General features: G+C 40.1%; 2 protein-coding genes across 3 annotated transcripts in view; one reads left to right on the top strand and one right to left on the bottom strand.

Moving 5' to 3' along the window:
- Positions 1-427: 427 nt before the first annotated feature.
- WBP4 (WW domain binding protein 4) lies at positions 428-18715 on the bottom strand. The gene is made up of 10 exons (XM_021530808.3): positions 18649-18715; positions 12306-12378; positions 10849-10911; positions 10628-10751; positions 9631-9843; positions 8781-8836; positions 5924-5990; positions 3771-3910; positions 2525-2757; positions 428-770 (listed from the first exon to the last, which is right to left on the bottom strand). Coding segments are annotated over exons 1-10 (1179 nt in total). The 5' UTR covers positions 18651-18715; the 3' UTR covers positions 428-562.
- A 19-nt stretch (positions 18716-18734) lies between these two features.
- The window catches only part of ELF1 (E74 like ETS transcription factor 1), an 88364-nt gene continuing 81027 nt past the window's right edge, over positions 18735-26071 (top strand). For both annotated transcript variants that reach the window (XM_021530807.3, XM_085556461.1), the window contains exon 1: positions 18735-18896. The gene's annotated coding sequence lies outside the window, so the exon portion shown is untranslated. The remainder of the gene's footprint in view (positions 18897-26071) is intronic.

Genomic DNA, 26071 nt, shown 5'->3' with positions numbered 1-26071 from the left:
CTAACTCTTCTAAAAACAGCTTCTAAATGATCAGTTTGAAATGCTGGCAGTCTCACTACCCACTCTTTTACAAGTGATCAGATGAAGGTTAGTAAGCACAATATTTTACTTGCTAGTGGAGAAACTACGCCACATAAACAATCTTGGGGGATGATTTTACTCTCTAGTATATTCTGTTGATCCAGTTCCTCTATGAAAATAAAAGGTCTACTTCCTTTTTGTCAGATTAAGGATTACTGCATTCTCACATACTTAGAAAAGGAGTAAAAAACCTTATGAAATGTATTTAAAACAGCATACAGAGAGCAAGCAGAACTTGGATGGCATGGTTACAATAAAGAATACATGTATTTACAATATTGCTGCATAAGTAATTTAACACAAACTTCCATTTCAAAACAAATCACATCAAAATAAAATAAAAAAATATTAAACTCATGTATGTTTTATTACCTATAAATCCTTAACTTCTATCCAACACTTTCTTTATAAAAGCCTGTTTAAAATATTAAACTTTTAATTCACTCTATCTTAAACAGAATTAAAAATTATTTGTTAAGTATTACTGATCACTTAGTCTTTGTCTTAAGTTTCTAGATTTTCCATTTTCAAATTTCCTCTTCTTAAACGTTGGCACCCCTTCTGTCAGGTCGCCAAGGGAGGTGACGGTCTTCTCTTTAAATATGACTGTTTCCTCTTCTGGATCTTCTAGCACTGGGGGTGCTACATTGTCACTCTCTGTACTTGGAAGCTCCAGGTCCACTTTTTCACTGGGAGAAGAGAGGAAAATGTAAAAGGGTTAATCTACATGGAGAAAGCAACATGGTGTATTGCAGACAGCAACAGCTATTTTTATTTGACAAAACAGCTTTGAGCTAGATGCAGTCTTCTAGTTATTATCATGACAGGCATCAAGAAAAAACACCCATGTTCTTTGTTTCTTCTATGTAGGCTGCCATAGAAAGTAACAAATGAACACCTCATTCCGTACAGAACACATAGCATGGCCCAAGCACTCACTGTGTCAAAAGTCCTGCAAGAAGAGGGCTGTATGTCTGTAAATTTAAGAATACTGGAAGACAGTAGACAGTGAGTAGTAGCAGTGGTTCACTGCCAGAACACTTTTGAGTTTTTGTCTCAGGTGTCCATCCTGAAAGGACTGCATGGCAGAAGAGAGACCCAGCTTACCAAATCAGACAGTGATCCTAAGCTGGAAGAGGCGGCTTCAGAGGGCAGGATCACAGCCAATACTGATCCAAACAAATCAAAGACAACAACTAAAAATGACCTATTAGTTTTAAAGGGTCAGCAGCAAAACACTGTGTTCCACAAGGATAACCCATGGCACAAACACATGACAAAGAAGAACTGAAGAGCTGGCAGAAATTCACCTAAATCACAGGTGTCGCACCAGCACAACACTGCTGCAGAGATATTTTGCTACTACTGAGCGTTAGCCTGATGTCAGCTTGTGTTCCAGCTTAGAAGCATGGAAGCAGTCTGAGGTTCCATGCTTCTAAGAAGACATGGATCTGGCTCAAGCACCCAAACAAGAGCCACAAAAATGTGGCAAAGTCAAGAAAATGTGACTGTTGCAGTATCCCAAAAGTGTAAATTTTCTGGAAGTGGTTGGCACTGTGCCTAGACTGGATTTAAAGTAAGTAAAGAACAACTGCATTTGTTTCATTGCCACGTGTGCTCATCTCAAGCCTGTCTGTTAAAGTACAGACTGATCTATCAGGTTCAGTGGCTGAATGCAATTTGTACTACACAGTGCTTTCCCAAAACCCAAAAGAATTTTTCAGCTCAGCAGTCAAGGAGCAGTTTAGCTGGTACAATTCAGGAGATGTTATCTGAATGTTATCATCTCCAAGAAGTGCATCAGTGCTTAATTTAGTATGAGCACTGTAGGAGGTCTACCTGCTCTATAATGTTGGAGAATGGAGAAAGCACAAGGAGAAAGACTCTTTTCATTCTCCAAAACCTATTTTTGCCACACTCCTTGAGGGTTCCACAAGAAGAAGCTTACAATAAAAGAGCATACTTCACAAGGAAGAAACAAAAGATTCACCACAGGCATTATGCAGAAAAACAACCCTTCTGATCAGATGCACTTTATGAAAACATCTGCAGTTCATTGGTCTGACAGGGGGGGAAGAGAGAGAGAGAGAGATCATAGGAACTCCTGGGGCAACTGAATCAGATTGTTGAAAGAGATGATGTAAGGAACGTAAGCTTAGAGTAACATAGCTTTGAAACTCAGCCTCTGAAAAAACAGTGCATGACTATGATTCTTAAATCACTTCAATTTACACTGTACTCATTATGAACTTCTACACAAAACCCAAAACACCACCTCTGTCTGCAATGAGAGTTATTACTTAAAATAACAATTGTGAAAATAATTGTATTTGGGCAACATTTCCAATCACAGTTGTGCAAATTCTGCCAGAATTCAGAGGAAAAAGAGCTTCAATTTCTGCAAACAACATTATGAAAATAAGAATGGTAAAAAGATACTCACCCTGCTTCTTCTTCTTCTTGTTCTTCCCCTACTTCCTTAAGTGCTTTCCATTTTCCATAAGGGTTGGTCTTGTTAGATCCATCACTAGAGGTTTCTTGGGAAGCTGATGTACTCTCTTCTTTATCCATGGTTTCTTCTGACTTAACTTCTCGCCATTTCCCATAAGGGCTTAACTTTTTAGCTTTGGGAGATTTTTTACCTTCCTCTGATTCTCCACCATTATCTCCTTTCCTCTAAAGAGGAAAAAACCCATCTTAAGCAAAAAAGCCTAAATGAAAACATAATGTAGCTTTATTTTACATCTTTTATTGGCTACTATTATCTACTTATTATCTACTATTCATGCTTTTCAACCAAGAGTAACTTGAAGCCATAAATTCATATTGCAATAGAATCTACATTTTTCTTCTTTAGCTTTATAGAAGAAAACAAACCTTAAAAGTTACAAGAAATTAAAGCAGGAAAATGCCATCTACCAAGGCTGAAGTTAACAAACTTACAAATTCACTTGAAAACAAATCTTAGCACATCTTAAAATAAATAGGAAAAATTTCACATGCAACTTTCTCTACATCCAGATGCACACACTTATTGCTAATACCTGGTAACAGTTTCTAATGATGCACAGTGATACAAAAGTATGTGTTTTACAATTTACACCTGTCTAGGAATACATTTTGTATTTAAACTGTCTCTCTATGTTCTGAATTATCAGCTCCAGGGAAACCATCTAACCCAATCAGAGACATCACACATTTTATCACAAGTTTTAAATTTATGTTTGAAATATATAATTGATACAGATTTTGTACTATGTGCTATGTTTCTTCTCAATTTAATAAAAAAACTAAAACCATGCCAATTTCAGTCCAAAGCATTCCCTGAAGTCACAACTGGCAGTCACATTTACCAATGAAAGGTTGAAATCATCCTCATACCAAACCATTTTGTGGATTATTTCAGAGAGATGACAGTAACCTTTCTCAGAGAACATCACATCTCTTGTAGAATTCAAGTTACTTCTGGTGTGTTGAAGGAAAGATCAGCTTTCTATTCTGGAAGAGTGTCACTAATGAGCCAAATAATTGAATAAATATTCATTTTACTAAGAAGTGCAAAATTTTACTTTTAGTCACATGTTTTAATCTCATTTCAGCAAGTACAACCTACCACAAATCATAAAAGATTCAGTTATAATTTTCAAGTATAAGATCATGTATGCAAAATAAATCTGAAGAAAACTTACCTTGAAGTTTGTTTCTGAACTCTCTGCTTCATTCTCACTATCTTCTGAGTCTGATTCAGATGTTGTTTCTGCAGGCTTGTCACGCTGACCCTTCTCATTTGAAGATGAAACAAAACCATCCGGTTTCTCCCATGTGGATACTGTCCAAGACATTCAAACAACCACATTATTCATGCTTCTTGTTTTGATCTGTTATTGCTTCAACAACCTAACCTTTCAGAAGCAGTGCTGCCTTATGCAAAAATACAGCAAATAATTTAGCAAAAAGCTTTTGCCTTTGTTTCGTACATTTGTTTTAATAACCATAATCAGAAAGATAACATTTCTTCCCAGCAGAGACACAGTCAGGACAGCAGAGTTCACTGTTGATAAAGCTTGTTTTAATTAGCTCTTACAAAAACCACCACACACAGCAAACTGTGACTCACAAGACTGTGGTCCCTCTCATCCTTACACAGGACAGACAAATAAATTAATTGTCCTGTACATGTGCCTATTGGATTTGAGCTGTTCATTGATTACAAGGACAGGATAAAGTAAAGAATGATAACTGCAAGGTTCAGGTCTCCAGGCAGCTAAACCCTTTTCTAGTGCTGCTTTGCTTAGTAACATTATGTCTCTAATTAAAAGAGCTCTCAAGCAAACAAGGAAATACAAACATCAATCTGAAAAGACTAGAAATACATACACAATATGTACATGCACATACATCCTCATTTTAAATTTAGAAGTAGTATTCCAGTAAATATACTGAGAAGAATTACTCAAAAGTTGACTCAATGCTCTTAAAACTGGTTTTAGTAAAAATATGGCAAAAGTACACCAACTTTCAGTTGACAATTTTATATAAACTTTCAGATATTAAAAAACCCTACACTTTTTCCTAACTGCAAACAACACATGTAAGTGCCTATCTTGAAGTAAAGATGTAAGAAACTGGCAATGAATAACTTTGCATGAACAGCACAGTCTCTTAAGGGTACTGCTGTCACCTGGCTTCAGATTAGTAACTGAGCAAGTCCAATTTCCCAAGTGCCACATAAAGAGTGGAGTAGGTGCAACCTCCCATTCTCGTAGCACCAAGCCTGGAGCCATCAGTCCCCTAAGTTGTGTGTCTGACATGAGACACTTATAATTATTTGTATCAGTTAAAAGTTTGTTTTGTTGTCAGAGGATGGGATTACTATTAACAGAAGAGAGAAGTAATTTTCAAGTACTCCCAAGAGACACACTTAAAGCTACATAAAAGCAAGGGATCAATTTGAAATCTCAAAAGCCAGAATTCTGCTCTATGTGATGATTAGAAACATACTCTTCACAAGTGTCATATGTCCATAAAGTACTTAAAATACAGCAAACATAGGCAAAAATGCATCTGAACTTGAAAGGCAATGTTTAAAAATAACCAGCATCTTTCCCTTTCAAAAGAAATTGCAAATCCTTTGAACAGGGGAGTGGCCCAGTTTTGAAGTGAAAGGCTTTGGATTGGTTTTATTGGTTGGTGTTTTTTTTTTTTTTGTTTGGTTTTTTTTTTTTTTGTTTTTGTTTTTGTTTTGTTTTTTCCCTATTCTTGGCATCATTAGCAATGCCACTTCATACCCAACTGCAGAAGGAAAACTCATAGTCAGCAAAAAAACCACTTGCTCTCCAGATAGGCATCATTGACCTTAAAATGATTCCAATAGATTTAGAAAACAGATGCTGTTCTGAGAGAGTTACCACAAAACTCCCCATGTAGGGAGAAAAAAGTGGAAAAGAAGTAGGAGGTAAGATTCTGGACTTTCTTATCAATGCTATGTCAGCAAGAGGAAGTTTAGGAGCTTCTCAGTCAGTTCTACATGCCCATCAACACAAAATCCTTCCTCCTTCTAGTTTCCAAACTGTAATTTCAATATATATGTAGTAAAGATTAATGCCTAGTTTAGAATTACAAGTTGAATATCCAAAAAAACCTCTGAAGCAAAAACGTATGCACACTGACAATGCAGCCAGAAAGCCAGTGCTGACTTAAGCAACTATTTTATTTCAACTAAGACAGCACCTTAAAAAATACAAAACTTAGTAAAAAAATGCAGCTTTTGCAAAACAAAAAAAAAAGAGGTCTTTCTAAAACCCTCTCTGTGACGCAGTTTAACTGGAAAGAAAGTACTTACCTCCAGTTTGTGTGTTATAGTAATAGGTATGACCATCTTCAGTGACACCTTCCACCCACTCTGCTCCCTAGGAAAAAGATAGAGGAGCTCATGAAACTAAGTTTTCAGGATCAGCCAATGCAGCACTTTTGAGTCTATTCAACCCCTGAATAATTTTTGTCTGTGATCATCTTACTGGTTTATTGCTTGAATTCCTAACATTGTTAGAAAGTATTCCCTTTGACTCCAATAAGATGGAATTCCCTAACTTAAAATACTGCAAATGCACCTATACAATTATTCTCAGTGGATAATTAGTGTGAGGCTGCATAATAACTGTTGCCATACTGTTTAAATTTTCATATAGGCCATTCTTTTACATGTTTGGGTTTTCTCAAAGTATTCACCCCTGAGGCTGTAATTTCTTATTTGTGTCATTGTCTTTAGTGAAAACTGATGAAAAAATTCTCTGGGAGACTTAGATCTTTGTGAGGGCTACAGAAAACTAGTACCAATAAATATTATCACAAATTAAATATACACAAACAAATAAAAATTTATCCCAAAATAGAACATTACAGCAAATAATTACAGAATCAAACTTTGCATGCCAACAATTTTACTTCTTTACTAAAATACCAATTTCAACAATCTCTGCACTTTTCCACTTTTTCCTCTACTGATTAATAAATAAACATGAAATGTGGCTGAACTTGCTGGTATATCTTTGTGGATTTTATTACAGTCATTACACATGCCTTAACATTATCCTTAGAAAACAAGTTTTCATCCCCTCTTAGAACACACCTACTTCCCTGCTCCTTAAGTACCAATACTGCCAGCTCTGTGTTAGGCAACTTCACCATACATTATTTTGGTATTAATAAATGCGTGTGTGTATACAGAGATATACAGAGAGGCTTTTGCACACCTATACATTTGCTTAATACTCTTGTTAAAACTTTGGGGTTTTTTTTTATTAAAAGTACAATACAGTCAGAAGCTAAAGTTCTTGCACTCATTCTGTAAACACAAAAAAACTTGTACTGATAAGTTCAGAACAGGCAAGGTGTGAAAGCCTTCAGAATCACGCTTTCTCAAGGTTTTGCCCTCAGAAGTTTCAGTGTGCTGGTTTTGACAAAAGCAAAAGGGAAGTTTATTTTAAGGATGAAGAGGCTAAAAAACATATAACCCAGTTCTTTTTTTTTAAGAATTAGATCCTGAGCATTTGTAGACCTATTGGTTAAAGGTTTTCAGCCAATATCTGACACCAGGCACACTAAGTGTGACATAAATGCTAAGAAGCACACTGTCAGTCTAACTGGCTATAGGCAGCCTTTAACACGCCCCTTCATGTCCTCCCCACCTCTTACCAAGTCTGAGCAAAACCTAACGTGCTGTAAAACCAGGAGGATTCCTGGCATGACGTATTGCAATCATGCCCTTTAATTTCTGTGCAGTGAGTCCTTGCTAGAGATCTGGAATGTTCCCAATATCCTTAGCTCAGACTAAATAAGGGAGCAATCAAATGCTTGTTTTTAGCGACAGCGAAAATAACTCAAGACAGGACAAAGTCACTAAGCAGGGTGAAGGAGGAATGGCAAAATACAGCTGTGTGGTGCTAGAGATACTGAAAGTTGAAGGTGTGTGCTTCTGATATGGCTAGGATGAACTAACTTCAAATTGATGCCAAGAAGGGAGTGCCTTCTTGCCCCCAATCTGTTCTGCCCACATTGGCATTTTTTCTGATTATTCAGAATGCTGATAGCAAGGAAATAAGTCTCCAAAGCACTAACCTAAACTCTGATGCCTTCCCTGCCTGAACTAGGTCACTGCCAGGGTAAATATGTACCAAGGACCATACAAGATTAGTTTCAGGACCACATCTTTCAGTGGAAGGCTACAGTAAGACTGACTTTACATATTGCAATGCTGTGCATTCACTAGAAAGATAAAGTTGAAGTGCTGACTATCAAGTTGTGCAAAACCACAGGACAAGGGAATGAGAAAGCCAGAATAGCATGCAATGTAAAGAGCTACAGAATATCAAGCACTCTGAAAACACCAGGGTTTTTTTGAACACTAGTGTAAAATCCAACATCAGCAAATCCAACAAAACTGACATCAAACTAAAGTGTATTATGTCACCTATCTTGAAAACAGGGAAATGTAACATCACAGGAGCGTTGGAAAAATCCTGTTTTTAATGCTGTGAAGCACAAAAATCCTGGAGTGGGAAGTTTAATGGGAAAACCCATTAATCATAATAAGAAATTTTTCTGTCTTTGGACTATTCTGCAAGCTTTTCTGTGCTTCAAATAATGAAAATTAAGTAATGCACTAAATTACTAATTTCAATGAATAATTGCTTGCATATAGGTTCCATAATTGTAAGAAACCTAGGAAAAATACTATTTATTATGCAACATATGTATCATAAAGCAAACATTAAAAAATGAGCATTATTTTTTTCAACTACTACAATGTAGTCTCAGTGATGCCTTAGATAAAGGAAGCTTAACTACTTTAACTGTGTAATATTTAGTTTTTATAATTGCATTTAATTTAAAAAAGGTTTAACAAAATTTATTCAGAATTTCCCAAAAGCTTTCCATTTTATGGGCTGAAGCATAAAATAAGTATCTTCTGCAGGAACCCAACCATCACTAATTACTTTTCTTCCCTTGACAGAGAAATTAGCCAAACAGGATTTCTATAGTAAAACTGCAGCTTGTCATAAAAGATTCTACATATTCAAATTATATATTCCTAACTTTAAAGGGCAAAAAATTAATCTTCCTCAATCAGACAACTTGCAGATTGCTTAGATTATTTAAATGTTTACAAGGACAAAGAAAACTATTAATAATTTTATTACCGTTTGTGAGTTTTGAGAGTTGCCTTGGAATCCTTTAGGTTTCTCCCACTGTGATTCTAAAAAACAAAAGCATATTTCACCCATTTCACATAATTCAATTTCGCTTATATTTAATAATCTTTACGAAAAACAGATCTAAAGGATATGACACTGCAGTGTGCACACATATAAACAAATTATATAAATATATATACATCATGCTGGAATATAAATAATCATTGACCAAACTATGGTATGAACAATAAACCACAGTATCATAATTACAGCTGGCTTTACTGGAGCTAACAACCCTCCAGACTCTATTACTATGCCTGATGCAGAGATACAGGATTTTTGGTTAAAAAGAAAATTAAATTATAAAAGACTACAGTAAATACCAATATCAATCCTTCAATTTATAAAAAACCAGTTTGTAACATTCTCATTAATCATAAAAGAGGGTTGCTTTTATATTCTAAAGTAAATCACAACATGCAGCTCCTCAAGAGAAGTCAGTTAGATAAATCCTGTAAATGTGGAAAGACACAATGAGTTTATTTCACATTCCTGATCACAAAGCTTCTTCAGGAAGAACACGGCTATCTTTGTGTACTTAACCCCTGGCAGGCTAAACATTTCCAGAAACTATGGAATTACTGTATTCTTCCATTATTAATCAACAGTAAAATGAGTCTGAAATTCTGGATACCCAAGTTTTAAATGTTAAATACCAAAACTCCATCTAAGTGTTCACATTTTAATTAACAGCATACAGCTGAAAGAGCAGAGAAGTAAAAAAAAAAACCGCAGATAGCCTTTTCTCACTTATATTCAGTAACTATATCTGCACTAGTTCCTCAGTAGCTTTTACCTCCAGTTTTTGTGTTGTAGTAGTATGTATAGCCTTCGGGAGATAATCCTTGCACCCACTCCTTTGTTTCAATTTTTGGTGGCATCGAGGCATCCTGAGGTTTCTTTTTTTTCTTTTCTTTCTTTTCCTTCTTCTCTTTCTTTTCTTTCTTTCCTTTAGTTTCCACTGTGTTACTCTGCGTTTTACTCTGTGTTGAACTGGACCCTACATCATCTTAGAGAAAAAAATATCCTTTAAAAAAGACTAGTATTCTGAACTTAAATATTAGTCACTCTTGCACAACAGAAAATAAGAAATTTTGTTCTTATACATATTTTCATTAATGAGTGAAAATCCTTAGTATTATACTCCTAGCCAGTGCACAGAAAACTACATTAAAAGAATCTTGCTCTGTACCACTACTATAGCATCATAACAATGTCCAAATTTAAAATGATGAGTAACAAAGAGAAAAATCTTAAGGACCAATGATCTCTAACTAAACAACAAAAGAGAAACTAAAAGAGTTATGAAAAAGACAGCTGCTGTAAGAGCCTGAAACTACAAACTTGTTTTTAAAGGATAGTATGTCTTCGATGTCCAGAACAAAGATACTTGCTGAGCTGCAAGCTGACTAGGAGATTCTCATCTCCACTGTTTCACACCAGTGGGAACCCAGCCTGCCTCTCCTACTCATGGGAACTTTTGCTTCCAACTGGCAAAAGTGAAACATACAATTAATCAAAGGAAGCTGCACTGCTGATTCAAAGCACCAGCTACAGCCTAGCTTTCTGTTAACACATTGTTTAATTTTTCTACTCCAGATTTGATTGTTCCATGGATCAGGGGATACCATAGCTATAACTTCTACTACTGGCAATTTGCAAACTCCATTTTTTTTTTAATGAGCAACAGTCCTGGAGGCCTTCTCTCACTCCTAAACCCAATGTAAGACAAAACTCTCCTAGTCAATATTCTTTCAATTCTGTCTTTATCTTCTGACAACTCTATCAACTACCTGGCTTAATTCCAAGCCTTTTCATATCCTCTTGATATGCTTTCATTGCAGCCTCCTCCATTGCTGCAAATTCTTTTGACATGTTTTCTTCTTCTTTTGCCTTTTCCAAGCTTTTCTTCTTAATCTAAAACAAAACAAAACCCCCAAAAGAATAAATTAAACCAATCTGATAATGTAGAAGAGTAAAAATAAACATTGTGCAATTAAGGTATTTGAGTTACCTCACTAATTCTCTTTGCCACATTTTCTTTATGATTCTTTCCTCTTTCATGAAACTCAATGCTCTTCAAAGTAAAAAAAAAACCAAGAAAAGTAATATGTATTATACAATTTTAAAACAGTTAATTTTAGTTACTTAAAATTTAGTTGGACTAATTTTAGTTGAACAAGACTAAATGTAACCTGTTCTGAGATGATTTATTCTAAAATGGCTATAGGAATACATGAATATCATGAGAAACATTCAACAGAGAAATTATAAAATCTTGTAGTATATTTAAAAGATTCATTTTTTTTTTCAAATAATAGTGCTCAGCACACGTTAGAGACAACAGGGAATCTGGGTTCCCTCTTCATGCTATCCTCTCACATATCATCATTTTTTTTTTTGTCCCTGTTCTTATGCAAACTTAAAAACCATATAGGTTATTTAATGTTCCAAGTATTAGTTACTACCCTTAATTACATTATGCTACACTTCAGAAATATCTCATGAATTTAAACCAGACTGCAGATTCAAAAATCTGAAAAAAGAGAGCGAGAATGAGGAAAAGGAAAAGTGGGGGAGTTGGATAACTAAGGATAACAGAACAGTCTGCAAGCCAAAAAGCTGCCAGAAAGACACCAGTAGGAGATGGAAGGAGTTCAGAAGCTCAGGTACAACAGTGGTAGTCCTCATGTGGTTCTCACATAAAAACATCTGTGCTCATTTGGGTGTTCAGATGTTAGATGCCTAAGCCTGACCTTTGCACAAACTGATGTGCAGAGGATGCACATACCAGGATGACTCATCTTGTATAGAGACAGACTTTATAAATTGCTCAAATCCCTCCTTTGACACGTATTTCTCTTCACTTACTCTGGGAAGATACCTGTAGTTCATGTGAGCTAATTAGGTATCTTACTGTAAGCCAGAGGAAGCTCAGCTCTCCCTGGCATACAGTCAGGAATACAAAACCTACTGCTAAGGAAGATACCAATGTGTCTAGTCGTCTGCAAAAGAGAAGTCTGAAACACCTTTCTGTAACCCAGTAATGCTTCTGTGGGCTGTGTGAAATGAAAGAAACCAGCTTTAAGAGCTCAGAGCACTGGCTGTACTGTGCCTACCACATACAAACAGTACAGATGCCAGGTTTTGCTTTCTACTTGCACATGAAAGGGAAGGACAGGTGCAGACAGCTTCAAGACAGACCAAATGTTAAGTTACAGAACTTGAAGAATAAGCAGAGTCAGATACTTAGTCCCTATCTGTACTGCCAAGGAGAACAGCAGACACCATCTTGTATGTGGGTATCTGGTTCTGACATAATATATTTAAAACACCACAGGTATTACAAAGGCATTTTTATAGAACAATTTTCATGCATCAACAGACTAGTATCAAAAAGTGATGTTTAAAGCCTGTAATTCAAATTCCTAATATTTCAAATAATTGACATAGTATGGTAGACCATCGTACAGGTCTGTTGTCTGCTATCCAGCACTTGCAGTAATCGCAGAATTTTTTAGGCTGAGATTTCCAGTAATCGGCCCTGGGGAAAGAAAAGAAAAGATGCATAATCTTAAACAGTAACTAAAGCCACAGGTTTTCATACATATTTATATATCTCTTCAGAAACTAAATTTAGTCCTCATTGGGTGATTAAATACTATGAAAGGAAACTTGGTTTTCTTTTTTTTTTTAAACAAAGTCTACCAAGAATAGCTGTATTAACAACTGTGTCTCATAAAGCACAGTTCAGTATTAGGATTTTAACCATCTGATCTTCAAAAACTGCAGAATTTTTACAACTGAGGCAGTGCTGTAAGAACCAGAAATATGAGACAAGGCAAGCCAGAGAAAAACAAGCAGCTCTAGATACCCAATTTAAACATGGAACGGTCAGAAAAATACAACTTGCACTGTTTTTCATAAAATGCTGGATACTGTATACAGTGAACTCAGCAACACAAAGGTGCAGTTCTGGACAACACTGAGCTACTGTGGGGAGTGAATCCCAGACCAGATTCTGACCTGTGGGGTCACATACACAGCAGTAAATTGTTTGGATGTTTCAGTGTAAAAAAGTGGGAATTTCTGACCCATGTAATTAGATAAGCGAGGAAACTTGGGGAAAACTCTTCAGAGCTGAAAAGTTAGTATATCAGAGTATTTAACAGTAAAACCAACAACCTCCAATGCCTGTTTCTTCATCAAAAACCACCTTCTAATGCCAGATAAGAATCGTGTAGAAGCAATTCTATTTCTCATTGTCTTGCAGCAACAGAAACAATGCTTTTGTTCACCAGAACACATTTGAACAACTGACTTCTATATTTTTAAATTAAAATGACAAAGAATGAGGGACAACATTTTAAAAATAACCACAATTACACTGATAACATCAGAAAAAATGAATCTTGGCTTTTTGTCTGAAGACCACTGTAAAAAGTTTAAGGACAATACTTCCTGATATTCTTATTCAGTAAAACCAAAACTTCTTCCATGCACAACAATAGTACCCTCAATCCTTATGATACATGAAGACCACTGTACAAAGTTTAAGGACAATACTTCCTGATATTCTTATTCAATAAAACCAAAACTTCTTCCATGCACAACAATAGTACCCTCAATCCTTATGATACATGTAAGCAGATCTTTAATTACAGAAACAGATCTGATCAACTCAACTCCTAGAATTGAAGCAGGTATCAAAATACATTCTCCCACCAGTGCTTCACACAAAAATACAAATAAAATAAATAAAAATAAAATAGCCAAGAGGCTATGATTATTTGAAAGTCAAAGTACAAAAGATGTACTCTGCAAAAATATATCAATCTATAAGCAATAACATGGTTAGCAATGCACAACTTTTCAAGCAATTTCCTGGAAATCCAGAAAGAAGCAGCTGGGCTTTTCCCAATTTAAACAGAAATCCACTCATCCCTAAATGGTGAACTTTAGAACTGTGTGATTACTCAGTCACACATTTAATTAAAAGAGGGTTTTTTGGGACTTATACCCGAACATACTGGGGTAAAGCCAGAGAAATCTAATGCTCTGTCTGGAAAACCAGCTGAGCAGGAGGGAGAAATTGAAAGCTCAGAAATACCTCAAGATCCTTTTTCCTGCTTGAACTATAACTTGTCTATAAACCCTTTGACACCATCTACAACAAATTTCTAGCTAAATGCATGCCATTCCTATGGCAATGGACCAATTTTGACAGAAAGCATAAACTGTAAAAAAAGCATCACTGCATGTTTGGGATGTGCAAGAACCTCTGCCTTCTTCCAAGTTTAACCAAAGAGAGGAGTCTCTTTCTCTTCAACAGAATCAAATGTAAGTGCTAAAATTAAGACTGTACAGCTGCACCCACCACAAGTCAAGACCTGAGAATTTGACAAGCCATATTTTCTCAGCTCTATTTTACTGCTGGACACGGCATCTGTTGCAAACCACTGTAGCAATACACAGAGTAATCCCTCTCAGGAACCTGAGGGCCACCTGTGGCTTCAGTACAAATCAACATCTTGATAAAAGTATTTTTGTTTCATTTCCTATTGGTTTTCATAAAATCTCTCTCTCTACTGTTACATATAAAATAATGTCAACGGTAGTGTGCACAGCTATCCCAAGAACCTTAAATCCTGCATTTTATGATTAATGAATTGTGTAACTTATGATCTCAATTCTGTCGCTTATGAGCATGAACCTTATATACTAAATAATTCTCTTAAAGATTTTCTACTTGAGTTCACACAACTGGAAAAAAAAAGAGCCAACTCAGCTGAAATGTCCATTGAATAAGACCTGCCACTGAAACAACAGCAGAACCTGCAAAGTTACAGTGGTCCTGCAATGAGAGCAAACGAAAAAGGAATATTGCTGGAAAGGAGCAGCAACTGAAGTGAAATCCCACTTTATTGAGATGCTACAAGTTCTTCATGGGCTCCAGTCACAATTCAGATCCATGACAATTTTTTAAGTCTGTGATTGTTTTATCAATCTGACAAATACAGGCTTGAGAATAAAGTAGGTTTTTTATTCTTGAATAATTGTGTACAAATAATGGGAAACAGTTATTTTGTAAAGTCATTGCAGTCAAAATAGCTTTTAAGAGTCCTTGTCTTCTGTCAGAAGTTGAGGTTGATTCTTGTTTTCAGCTCTACAGCTGTGCCAGCTTCCTAAGGACTAGAAAGTTGGCCAGCACCAGTACAGCTCCCTTTCTTCCTTTTAGTAAGGAGGAAAGTCTGGAGTACAGAAGACAGTCTAGAGTACATCATGTCTGCCTTGTCCAGGTTTGCAGGATTGAGGTTTAGCACTGCACACATTTTGCCAGACATGGCTCCCAAAAGGGAGTTTGGTGACACAGACCCAGAGAGGGGTGCCAGTTTTACCGTGAAGCTCTGACTCGGGAGAAGGGTTCTGGACAATCTCTTTGGAGCCTGACTTTCTCGGGCTGGCTGAGCAAGCTGATTTGGTAGCCGGTTACCAGGGAACAGGGCAGCCCCCATAGAGATGGGTACTGGGGAAGCTCTGGGCAAATTGCTGTAAGACCCATCCAGACTTGGAAATCTCATACTAACTCACAACCAGTTTGTGTCTCCCTGAGAACAGTGATCTTCTTTCAACTTTTACTGGTCATACTACTCAGAAGAAGATGTACAACATTTTAGGGGGCTAAAGGAAAAGGAAGGAAAAGGAGGAAATGAACATCAAACTGGTTTTTTTTTTGAAACTCATGAGATGACAAAGTCTTGGCTGCAAACAGTAGAGTGCCAATTGATCAATGTTAAAAACATTTTCAGATTTCTGAAACTAAAGCATCAGAGTGAACAAGAAGACAAGAAAGAACAAGTAGCAACTCTGCATTAACAATGCCTGTTATTTGCCATTCCAAAAGATATGAAAATGATGAAACTCAAAGAGAAAGCACTGAAACTCAAGTATTTATACTCTGCATAATGCATTTCTTGAGCCAGGAGAATCACACAGCCTATGCTGCGGTGACTGGTTACACATCCCAGCATGGGAACCATGTGTTTGGGAGTATGCAAAAAGGACAGGTTCAGAAGTAACCTGCAGAGTAACTCAAGTACGAGAGTCCAGGGCTCTGAACCCTCAACCTACAGGCTGCTTCTCCTCATAAGTTACTGTACCATTAAAGTTTCAAAAGGTGGTGCAAACAGCTTTCCCTATACAGGGAATCTTAAAAATCCTCATCAAGTAGCTATCTTGAGCTGAGACAACTTTGCCAAACTTTACATGGAGATTGGGCTGGAGGATTTTGCTCCTACCATGTACTGAAATCAAGAGGGAAAGAGAAACAACTGGTTTAGGTGGTTCTGGACACAATGAAAAAGAATTTTACTGTACAAACAAAATCTGGAAGCATTTGCTTTGAAAACTATAACAGCCACTCAAAAGGACAGAATCTGTTGTTATTTCTAATGCTATTTGAAATACTGCATACTTCTGAACAAAAGTAACACTTCTGTAACAGAAAGAAGTAGGAAAAAAAACAAAAGAAAAAAGAATTCCATGTATTTCACAACAGATCTTCCTCCACATGGGAAGCTGCTCAAGAACAGCTAATTCTAGTTCAAATATCCCAGTATTCTGAGACCTAAAATTGCAATGCTAAGATTGGCAGAGAAGATAAAAAATGTTTTCTTGTACTGTGAAGTAGGTCCCAGTGCCATGGCCCTTAATGACTCACACTCCCTGATAATTCACAGCAACTCTGTTCATTCGTAGTGTACTAATTGTACCCTAAAAACCATTATTAGTTAAATACCCTTAACTTTTTTTTTTTTAAGGCATTTAAAAAGAAGGTAAGGAGAAGACTATCTCTGACACTGCAAGTACATGGGACTGTCCTGCCTAATCCCAGCTTGTTGGCTTTCTAATAGATCACACAACATATGTTTACCCATGGGCTCCTCCAGAGAAGCCCTGAATGAGAGTTTCATCCACATGAAACATGGCAGTTCTCTGAAGGGCTTTGCTCTTCTGGCTCTCAAGTCACATATATTTTTTGCAAGCTCTTGGCAAATTCTAATTCACAACCCAAACATCTGCTTCTTTTTATCATTATATTAGCCCCCTGTGAGCTACATACGAATTACAATATCCAATGGAAAATAGACTGCAGAAGCTGCTCAGCCTGACCTGTATTCACATGAATCTTCTTTGCCAGACCTCTTTTCGAAACTGTAAATTACAGAATCACAGAATCATTTAGGTTGGAAAAGACCTTTAAGATCATTGAGTCCAACCCTTAGCCCAGCACTGTGAAATCCACCACTAAACCATGTCCCTAAGTGACACATCTATGTGTCTTTGAACTACCTCCAGGGATGGTGACTCAACCATTTCTAATGCCACAAATACTTTAACATACAAGAATGCACAAAGATATCAGAGAAAGCAGCCTTTTGCATGTATGGAGCTGCAGTTCTCTAGGTCATCTCCTCTAACTTCAGTTGTCTAAATAGTGAGGTAGAGTTGTCTGTCAATAGATGGAAACTGTAGTTCTCGAAATAGTAGTTCTCCCTGACAATAGATGGAAATGGTCATCTCAAAACCAGCACTCTTTGCATCTGAAAGAGACACTTGAGAAGCATACTGAACTCCTTAGGTGTGTGTTTCATCCTTATACAGGGAACCTAAAGTGAACTGAGTCAGCTTTCAAAAGTTAAATATCTGAAGTCATGGATATCTCCTGAAAGCAGAGATCTGCTGCTGTAGATGCAGAAGAAGGATATGGGCTATGTCAGGAAGAATGTGATAAGTATTAGAAGAGAGGAAAAAACCAACAACATAAATTGGGTCAGGAATCTGTTCAGGTATAATTTTAGCAATAACTAAAATTAAGAACATTGCTGTACCTAGTACCAGTCTGTAAGGCAGGCTCACACAGCTCACCATCAAGTACTGCCCCACAGACAGACCTCTAGAGAAATTTCTCTAGAGAAATTTTTGACCAGGTTAAGATTCTTTTTTTCAGCAGGAAGTTAGGATATTTTGAAACAAAACAGAAACAAGTAGATAGATATACCATTCTATATGTCATTCCCACCTAATAAAGACAGCAGCTTGGATTTTTACACATCCCCCTCCCCAAAATGTGTCCAGGTATTAACACAAAATTCCTAATTAAAGGCTTCAAGAGGTAGTGACAGCCAGACAGAACCAAGGCGCGGACTATTTTCTTCCTCACGCCTCGCCCAGAACCAAAGGCGGCCGCAAGGTGGGGGGACCTGGAAGAGGGAGGGACGAGGGAGGCCAGGGGGGATGGAGAGAGGGGCAGGAGGGAGTGCAGGGGAGAGGGAGGGAGAGAGAGAGCGGGGGTGAGAAAGGGCACAGAGAGGAGGTGAGAAAGGGCACAGAGAGGAGGCGAGAAAGGGTACAGAGAGGAGGTGAGAAAGGGCACAGAGAGGAGGCGAGAAAGGGCACAGAGAGGAGGTGCAGGGTGAGGAGCCAGGGGCTGCATCCCTCGCAGCCCTCCCCGCCCCGCCGGCGGGAGGCGAAGCTGCCCGGCCTGTGCCGGGGCGATAAGAGCAAGGCAACGCAGCAGAAGCAAACAGCCTGAAGAGAGCGGCAGGCCGGACGGGAGCAGAGGGACCGGAGCGACACCGAAACACTTCACCCAGCGGGGCGGGGGTCGCCGGCCACAGCCGGGGCACGGCCGCAGCCCCACCGGCCCCGGCCCCGCGGCCCGGCCCTGCCCCCGCACCACACGCCACCAGCCCGGCCCGAGCCCGGCTCGCAGGGCGGGGGCCGTGCCCGCTCCCCCGGCCCCGGCACTCACATCGCCGCTCCCCTCCGCCCGCCGCGCCGCTGCCCCGCACTCCCTCCGCTCGCCGCGCCGCCGGGGCGGGACGGGGCGGCGCCGGGGAGGGAGGGAGCGCGGCGACGGGAGCCGGGAGGGCTCAAGCCGCGCTCTCCTACCCGCCCTTCTCCACCTCCTACCCTCTCCCGCTCCTCCTCCCTCGCTCCCGAGGAGGAGAGCGCTCAGCGGGAGCCGCCCGGACTGGGAGAAGAAGCCGCGGCCGCTCGGTGAGTGCCGCCCGCCGCCCGCGTCCCGCGCTCGGGGGCACCGGGAGGCTCAGCCGCCTGCCTTACGGTGGGGAGAGACACCGCGGGCCGCGGGTTCGAGCCCCACCGCCGGCAGCGCCCCGTGCCGGGCAGTCCCTGCCCCGCGGCACCCATGGGAGATGAAAGATGTGGGGAGACGGGCGGTGACAGGGTGCGAAGGGGCTGGGGAGGCAGCGGGCCCCGGCCGGGCGGCGGAGCGCGCCCTGGGGCGGCGGCCAGCGGAGCCCCGTCCCGCCGGACGCCGCTGCCAACTTTCTGGGAGTTCGGCGGCGCGTGTGTCGGGAGGCTCCTGCTGCGTACCAGCTTCGCCTCCTCCCTCTCCCCACTGCCCCTGGCGCCGCCGCCCTGCCCTCCCTCTGTCCCTGCCTGCCTCCCTCCCGGCCGCCCGCCCCTCCTGCCGTGGTGGGGCAGCCGCGGGAGAGCGGGGCCAGGGCGGCGTCGTCCCGGGGCGGGGGACAGGGACGATGCGGTCACACTCGGGCGTCCCCGGCACACTGGCCCCGGATCGCCTCCTCCGCTGCTTCCCCCACAGATAAAACTCACCCCGGGCTGGTGTTCCACAGCACACGCTCGCACCCCTCCCCACCTTCGCCCAGCCCTGTGTGACTGATCTCCCCACGGTTCTGCGAAAAATAGTCGTGTTAATTCACCGGCTGCAGCTGGCAGCCTGTTTGCTACAGTCACGCACAGGGGTGGAGGAGAAGCCTGCGGAGTGAGTCATGGCTGTAAGAGGCCCTCCGGTTGTTTATGGCAAAAACAAGGAGGTGGCTCTTTCAACATGTGGGAAATACAGGGTGTAAGAGTTGTCTCGATCCATCCTACAAGAACAGGGCAGTGGTACCTGTATCTAGTACCCCCCGCCCCAGCTCGCTGTCGAGCTGCCTGAGAAAGGAGGTGGGGAGGCTGCCTTTTCCTCTCACGAGGAGGGCTTGTGGTCAGACTGTCATAGCTAGCTGCAGTTTTGCATTTGTCAGCATTTCCATTATAAGTGTACTTTTTATGTCGTTCACAACATGGCTATAAATATACGCCCTGGGTTGAAATTTGGTTGATGGCTCTTCTCCATCTAAACAACTTTTGAAATTATTCTACTCAGATGCTAAGTGGAAATCCTTGGAAAATACTGGCTTTTTATGTTTCTTTCAACTTTAAAGCTTAGCTGCTTACACACATGGACTCATTTACAGCTGTTAGTCCAAAAAAATTCTCCCCCCCGAGTTTGTTAAATTGGGGAAGAGTTTAAAGGCTTTATCTCAGTAGGCATTGGTCATTAATTAGTGCAGCAGAGACTGTGAACACTTTTACAGGGTCCCTGCTACCTCGAGTGAGGGCACCCACATACAGAAGGGACATGCGTGTCCCTTCTGTATGCGGGTCCCCTCAGCGCTAATCCCCAAATGCCAGGGCAGTTGCAATGCCTCAGCACCGTGGACAAGAAGCTGGTGTTAAAACCAAGGCAGAATACGTTAACTTCCCTCTGTGGGATTTAAATGTTTTAAAATTTTTCTTTACCATGTCAGTTCAACTGTGGCTTCTGAGACAGGGAACAAGCCCAGTGTTTAGGAGCATTCGCTGTGGGTACCTCTGTATACGCACTGGATCTGGATCCCGTGAAACATGCCTGCCACCCAGTGGATGTCGCTGATCTCTATATATTCTATACATTTACCGCCTCTCCCCTGTGCCCAGACCTACCCCGTCGGTAAGTTTGCAAAGCCAAGTGCTCAGGATGCCGGGCTCACCTGTCGGCCTCGGGCCTGTGCCCGAGGTCGTGACAGGATGTGCCAGCGTCCTTCCCGGCCAGCTCGGGACACAACGTGCGTCCCCCACGGTGTAGCAGCTCTCTGGCTGGGCAGCAGTGAGAAGAGGTAGCGTGAATGAGGCAAACAACTGTACACAGAGGGAGAGGCAGCTTCGTGGCTGAGACAGCTGGAGAATTGGATTTTGCAGCCTGGACGTTGTTTTCCACATAAACATAAAGGGTTTTGCCCGTGGCCTGTTGAGTTTCCTGGGAGCCTGGCCTGGGATCTGCTTTGCAGTTATGCTAAACTTAACCATCTGGAACATAAATGAGTGTCTGTTTGGTCTCTGTGTACAGAAGACGTTTTGCAGGTCTAAGCACGTTAGAAATACAAGCCTTGAGTGTCAAAATTGCTGACTCAGTGTCCATAGTTTTTTGCTTTAATATATCTTAGTTTCCTGTATTAAAAATATGTGGATAACAATATCCATTATCTTACAGATTACTGTAGTGATGAGAAGCATATAAGAACCTGAGAGAAAATAAATAATTCCCTCTGTGATTTGGAAGTGTTTGATGATGCTCTGGAGAGCAAGCGCAAAAAGAGGAGTTTATGTGTTAATTATAGCAAAGCTTCAGTGGGAAAAAATGTGACCAAGTCAGTTGCAAATACGGATTTATCTAATAGAGATTGATGCATATGAGCACTAAGAGACATTTTTAGTTAACACAGACCACATAGTTCTAATAATTTCTAAATTCTGCTTTGCTTATTGTACTTTTAATACTGCATTTTGTAAGTAATTTCCTAGATTTTCTTTCCCTTAGAAAAAGTGCCAAAAAGCAGATAGGCAGCCTAGGGTAGCATGTTTGTGTTACTGTCCCTCATCAACTGGATTCGTAAGGTAACACCTGGGACTTTGCTGTCAGAGCCACCTGTTGAGGGTAACCAGTGATGGTAGGTCATGGCTGTGGCCTGTGTTGCTGTACTTGCTTATAATTACTTGTGTTGTCTGGTCACCATGAGGAGCTGAGAAGAATGTGGATGTGGTCTAGCAAGCACCTACTGAAAATGCACACAGTGCAGTTTGGTTTCAGACATTTGACCATATGCAGGTGGACTTTTCATGGGGGCAGCAAAAGGAGTACCTCCAAAAGGGTTCCACCCCTCATTCAGATCTGTCATCAGAAGATGGAAGTGCATTAAAGCCTTCCAAGTTTCCAGATGCGTATTGCCATTGGGAGATTGCATTTTCCCTCGTTTTGTTCTGAAAACAGCTCAAGTATTTTGGCCGAGTTCTTCTAATTCCAGTCTGCCTCTTTCTGCACCCCTCACTCAGAGGTAACTTCTACAGCACATGGAACAGAATTTAGCCTGAGGCAGACATTCAACTTGGAAAATTTTAACCCAAGGAGTCAAAGTCTGGCCAAGTTACAAGCAGCTGGAAGCAGCATCTTGCATTGGAGTTGTTCAGCAGCTGCCTAAGAGGTGATGCTACAGGCTTCACCAATACTGTGTATACATTTATGTACATGGAAATATGCTGCTGAATTACAATGTTATTTGATTGGTTACCTGGTCTACTAACTGTCCTTTTGTTTTGTTTTGTTTTCCTTGAGAAAGGAATATAAACATCTTTGGTTAATGCTATGAATGATTTTCCTTACTCACATTATTAATTGTTTTGCTGCCTGAAAAATTGAAAACTTTAAAATGGAGTCTCTGAAGTAAATGAGAAGCCAGGGCTTACTCGTACTGAATATTTCAAAATGACTTAACAATTGTTAAAGACCAGTTTACAGTAGAACTAAAGCAAATTGCTTCCCAGCATTTTGAATTGTAAAAAACCCACATCTCCCAAATTCCTAAGCTATTAATCAACTGCTCTATTGTAGCAGACTCACCCTATATTGTGTCCCTGATATATCTATTAAGTCTGCAGTGAAGTGTGAGTTTAAAACAATTGTGCCGTGGAGTCACTGTGGAATAAATACCACAAACATTGGCAAAGTTGCTTCATTAATCTTTCTTAGTTTAGAGAGGAACTTAGGCGTGCCTTTCTTCTATGGGAGTGCAGCTGTTCCTTGTAAGGTTCCCTGGGGGCTGGATCTTGGTGTAAGTCTGGTTAATATCAATATATTCACAGCTTTTGTGATGATATCGCATCATTACCAGCATATTATGTACAGGTTTGTGCACGTGTAGAACAAGTTATTAGTACACCATACTCCAAATAATTTTTTTGAATTATCAGCATAAATCAGAAGTAATTTTTCATGCAGCCACACACAAAGGAGCCAGGTTTGTGGTTACACAAGCATGATAAGGGACTGTCCTCAAACTGGTGATTTATTGGAAGAAGGCTCAAGAATTTGTGCAGAGAATCATCTCAAAGGGAGTTCTCATTGCAGTGCTGCAACTGAAGTGTGGTCTTTGGCTGTGCAGCACTATAAATATTGCACAGAAGTAGGAAAGTACATGGCATTAGTAAGCTCATGGTTTTGCTGCTCACACATGAGGAAGGATGTGAAATATTAATAAGAGCATGGGGACCAAAGTGATCCAGGGTTTGAAGACCAGTGTCACAATTGCAGGTTGTACATCTGAGGAAGGATATGGTGCCTGTATGTATCATGCATGTGTGTAAGGAAAATACATGATATTTACTTGACCATCTAGTGTCTGAGAGATGAAGTTAGGCATGTTGTACTTTGAACTAGTAAGTAGCAATGAAGGCAGTAAAGGATTGTAGTGGATTTGCAGTTGCTGAGAGTGTTTAAAGTTGTGGGAGTTTTCTTCTTAAAGATGTACTTTCACTTGCTTTGCTGGAGGATGTTTCCAGTGTGTGTAGAAGAAGGAAGGACTGTACTCCTTTCACCTGCATTTTCCTAGATTGAAAAAACAAAATTACTTGCAGTGCTTTCTGTATTTTGTAGCACATATTGCTACCATGACAAGATTACAATAAAATGCCATACTTTAGAACTTGGCTGGTTTTCTCTTGGGTCAGGAGGACCATTTTTTCTTGGTGCCTAATTTGAGTTCTGGGAGTGTGATTAATTATTGTGTACTTCCCTCTGGAGTATCACCACATCTGGTGGCAGCTAGTGACAGAATATCAGATCCTCACTTTACACAGTCCCCTCGTATTCCCAGATTGGTGTATCATCTTTATTTTTTCAGGGTGCTGTCAGTTATATTCAGGGATGAAAAAACATTTTTTCTGCCTTTAGATAGGCAAGGAGATGGGTCAGTGTTCATAAATCAGCTGATCACTGCTCTCCTCTTAACCATCTCTCAGTCCTTTGGGCATTCCTCTCCTGCAGCCACATTTGCTGCAAGCAGAGAGAGGCAGGCAATGTGCAGATGGCATGGCAGCAGAACACCCCTGGCAGTCACTAAAACAACAGAGGGTACGTCAGTGAAATAGTTTTGTAACCTGAAACATGACTGACTGCCTGAATCGAGTTGAAGCATAACCTGCAACACTCCTTTTCAGGCAGCTTCACAATAACCTGAAGGTTTAATTTAGCCTGGGAATTGAACTTGAGCCTAGATAGCTATGAGATATAATTCCATAGTCCATTCTTTTTGATATGACAGACATATTTTTACTCTGGCAGCTGAACTAGGACAAATATACTCTAAAGTGTTGAATTATTTCTTTCTGTAAAAAATGTATTTTATTGCATGTACTCTAGTGTATATGGTATCAAAAAATCTGATGTTCAGTCTTTTACAGTGGTTTTGATTTGGCTTTTTCATTCACACTTTAAGATATCCTATGACAGTTTTAAGGTAATAAAACATTTTCTATATAGGATGAGTTTACTGGAAGTTTTCTTGTTGAGAACAACTCAAACTTGAAGAGACAAAGTTCTTGTAAGTCACTATCTTTAGATTTGAAAGCATGTATATATGAATGTTTCCACTGACTTGGAAACATTCAAGCACTCCTCTCAAACATGATTTTCAAACACACTTTCCTCATCTGCCCTATTGAGATGTTCATGTTTGAGAAGATATTGACAGCACAGCCTTCTAGGGTTTGGCCCATATGCCTGTTGCTGTGTTCATTTGAGTTAATAATAATGCACTATTGATTTCTAGGACATGCAGGAGCCCACTTAATAATGAAAGTACAAATTGGATTGGATGCTTTCAATTTTAAAGAGCTCTAGTCAGGCTATTTAATAAATTTTGTCTCAGAAAATGGCAGAATCAGGGAACAATAAATTTGGCATTCTATTTTGGCGTTTCAGTACTTGAATAAAACTTGTGTTCATATAAGATGATAATGAGTGCTGCCATATTGTGTCTGTTTTGAAACTGCAGTCATGGGTTTTAGTTTGCCACTCTGTGACATCTTACTGTGTTTGTAACATTTAGTGAGTTTCATTCCCTTCCTGGTTGTGAGGTGAAACAATGTTTGAGGCTGAGATTAAACTTTCCAGAATTGTTAAGTGTCCATCTCAGAGGCATATCAAATTTGAACATAATACTGTTAAATAGTTGAGCTATAAAGCTGACTGTCCTTAACAGCACAAACTGACATGTGTAAAATAATTATGCACCCTGAATTAAGAAATACTGGAAATAGTAGTAGGACTGTGTAATCTGTCAGGTTTGATATTCCACCTTGCCACAGCCAAGTGTCACTATAATCACAATAGTCAAGAGTCAGGTGTTTTTAGGGTCAGCATTACTCTGTACCTGTTGTGCAAATGTCCCATTTGGTCCCTAATCCAGCAAACCTGTGGTCAGTGAAGAAGTAATTTTGTCCACTCTCCAGAATTTAACTTCCTTATTTTATTTGTATGTGTGTACAGAAATATTTTTTTTTCCTTGTTAAAATCTAGTACTAACACCCACTTGTCTACTCTAGGCAGTGGATAACCTGGGTTTTTTTTTTCCTCCATGAATACAATTGTGACATTAAGCACATACATTGTCTGGAGTTCCTGGTGATACAGGCATCAACAACATTTAATGAGGTGTTTCATCTTGCTTGACCTTGTTCTGTGACTCATTTGTGTGTCATAGATTCAGGTAGAAAGCCAAGCACTCTCCAAGTCCTGGCAGTAGGTTGCTCACATGGTATCTGCTGCTGCAGCTTATGTTTCAGCATCTGCTGCTGCCCAGAGAGGCTCTGCCACTGTGCCGTTTCCAGCAGCTGGCGCGTCAGCCCGTGTTGGATGATTCTGGGGTGTGTCAGGCTCTTCAGAGAGGGGCCATGAGCTGGTGGTGGAGCAATGGAAAAGCTGTAGGATTCTGCAACTTGCTGCAGACCTTCAAAGACCTTTTCCAGGCAAGGGGGTATTGAACATCATTCTGGTATCTGTTCTCTGTTTTCATTCTGTTAAAAGGGAAAGTTCTGAGAGAAATGAAAAGGTC

This window comes from Lonchura striata, chromosome 1 (assembly GCF_050655825.1).
Source record: "Lonchura striata isolate lonStrDom1 chromosome 1, ASM5065582v1, whole genome shotgun sequence".
Lineage (NCBI taxonomy): Eukaryota > Metazoa > Chordata > Aves > Passeriformes > Estrildidae > Lonchura > Lonchura striata.
The sequence above is the reverse complement of the archived record's forward strand: the minus strand, read 5'-3'. Positions and strand labels throughout refer to the sequence as shown.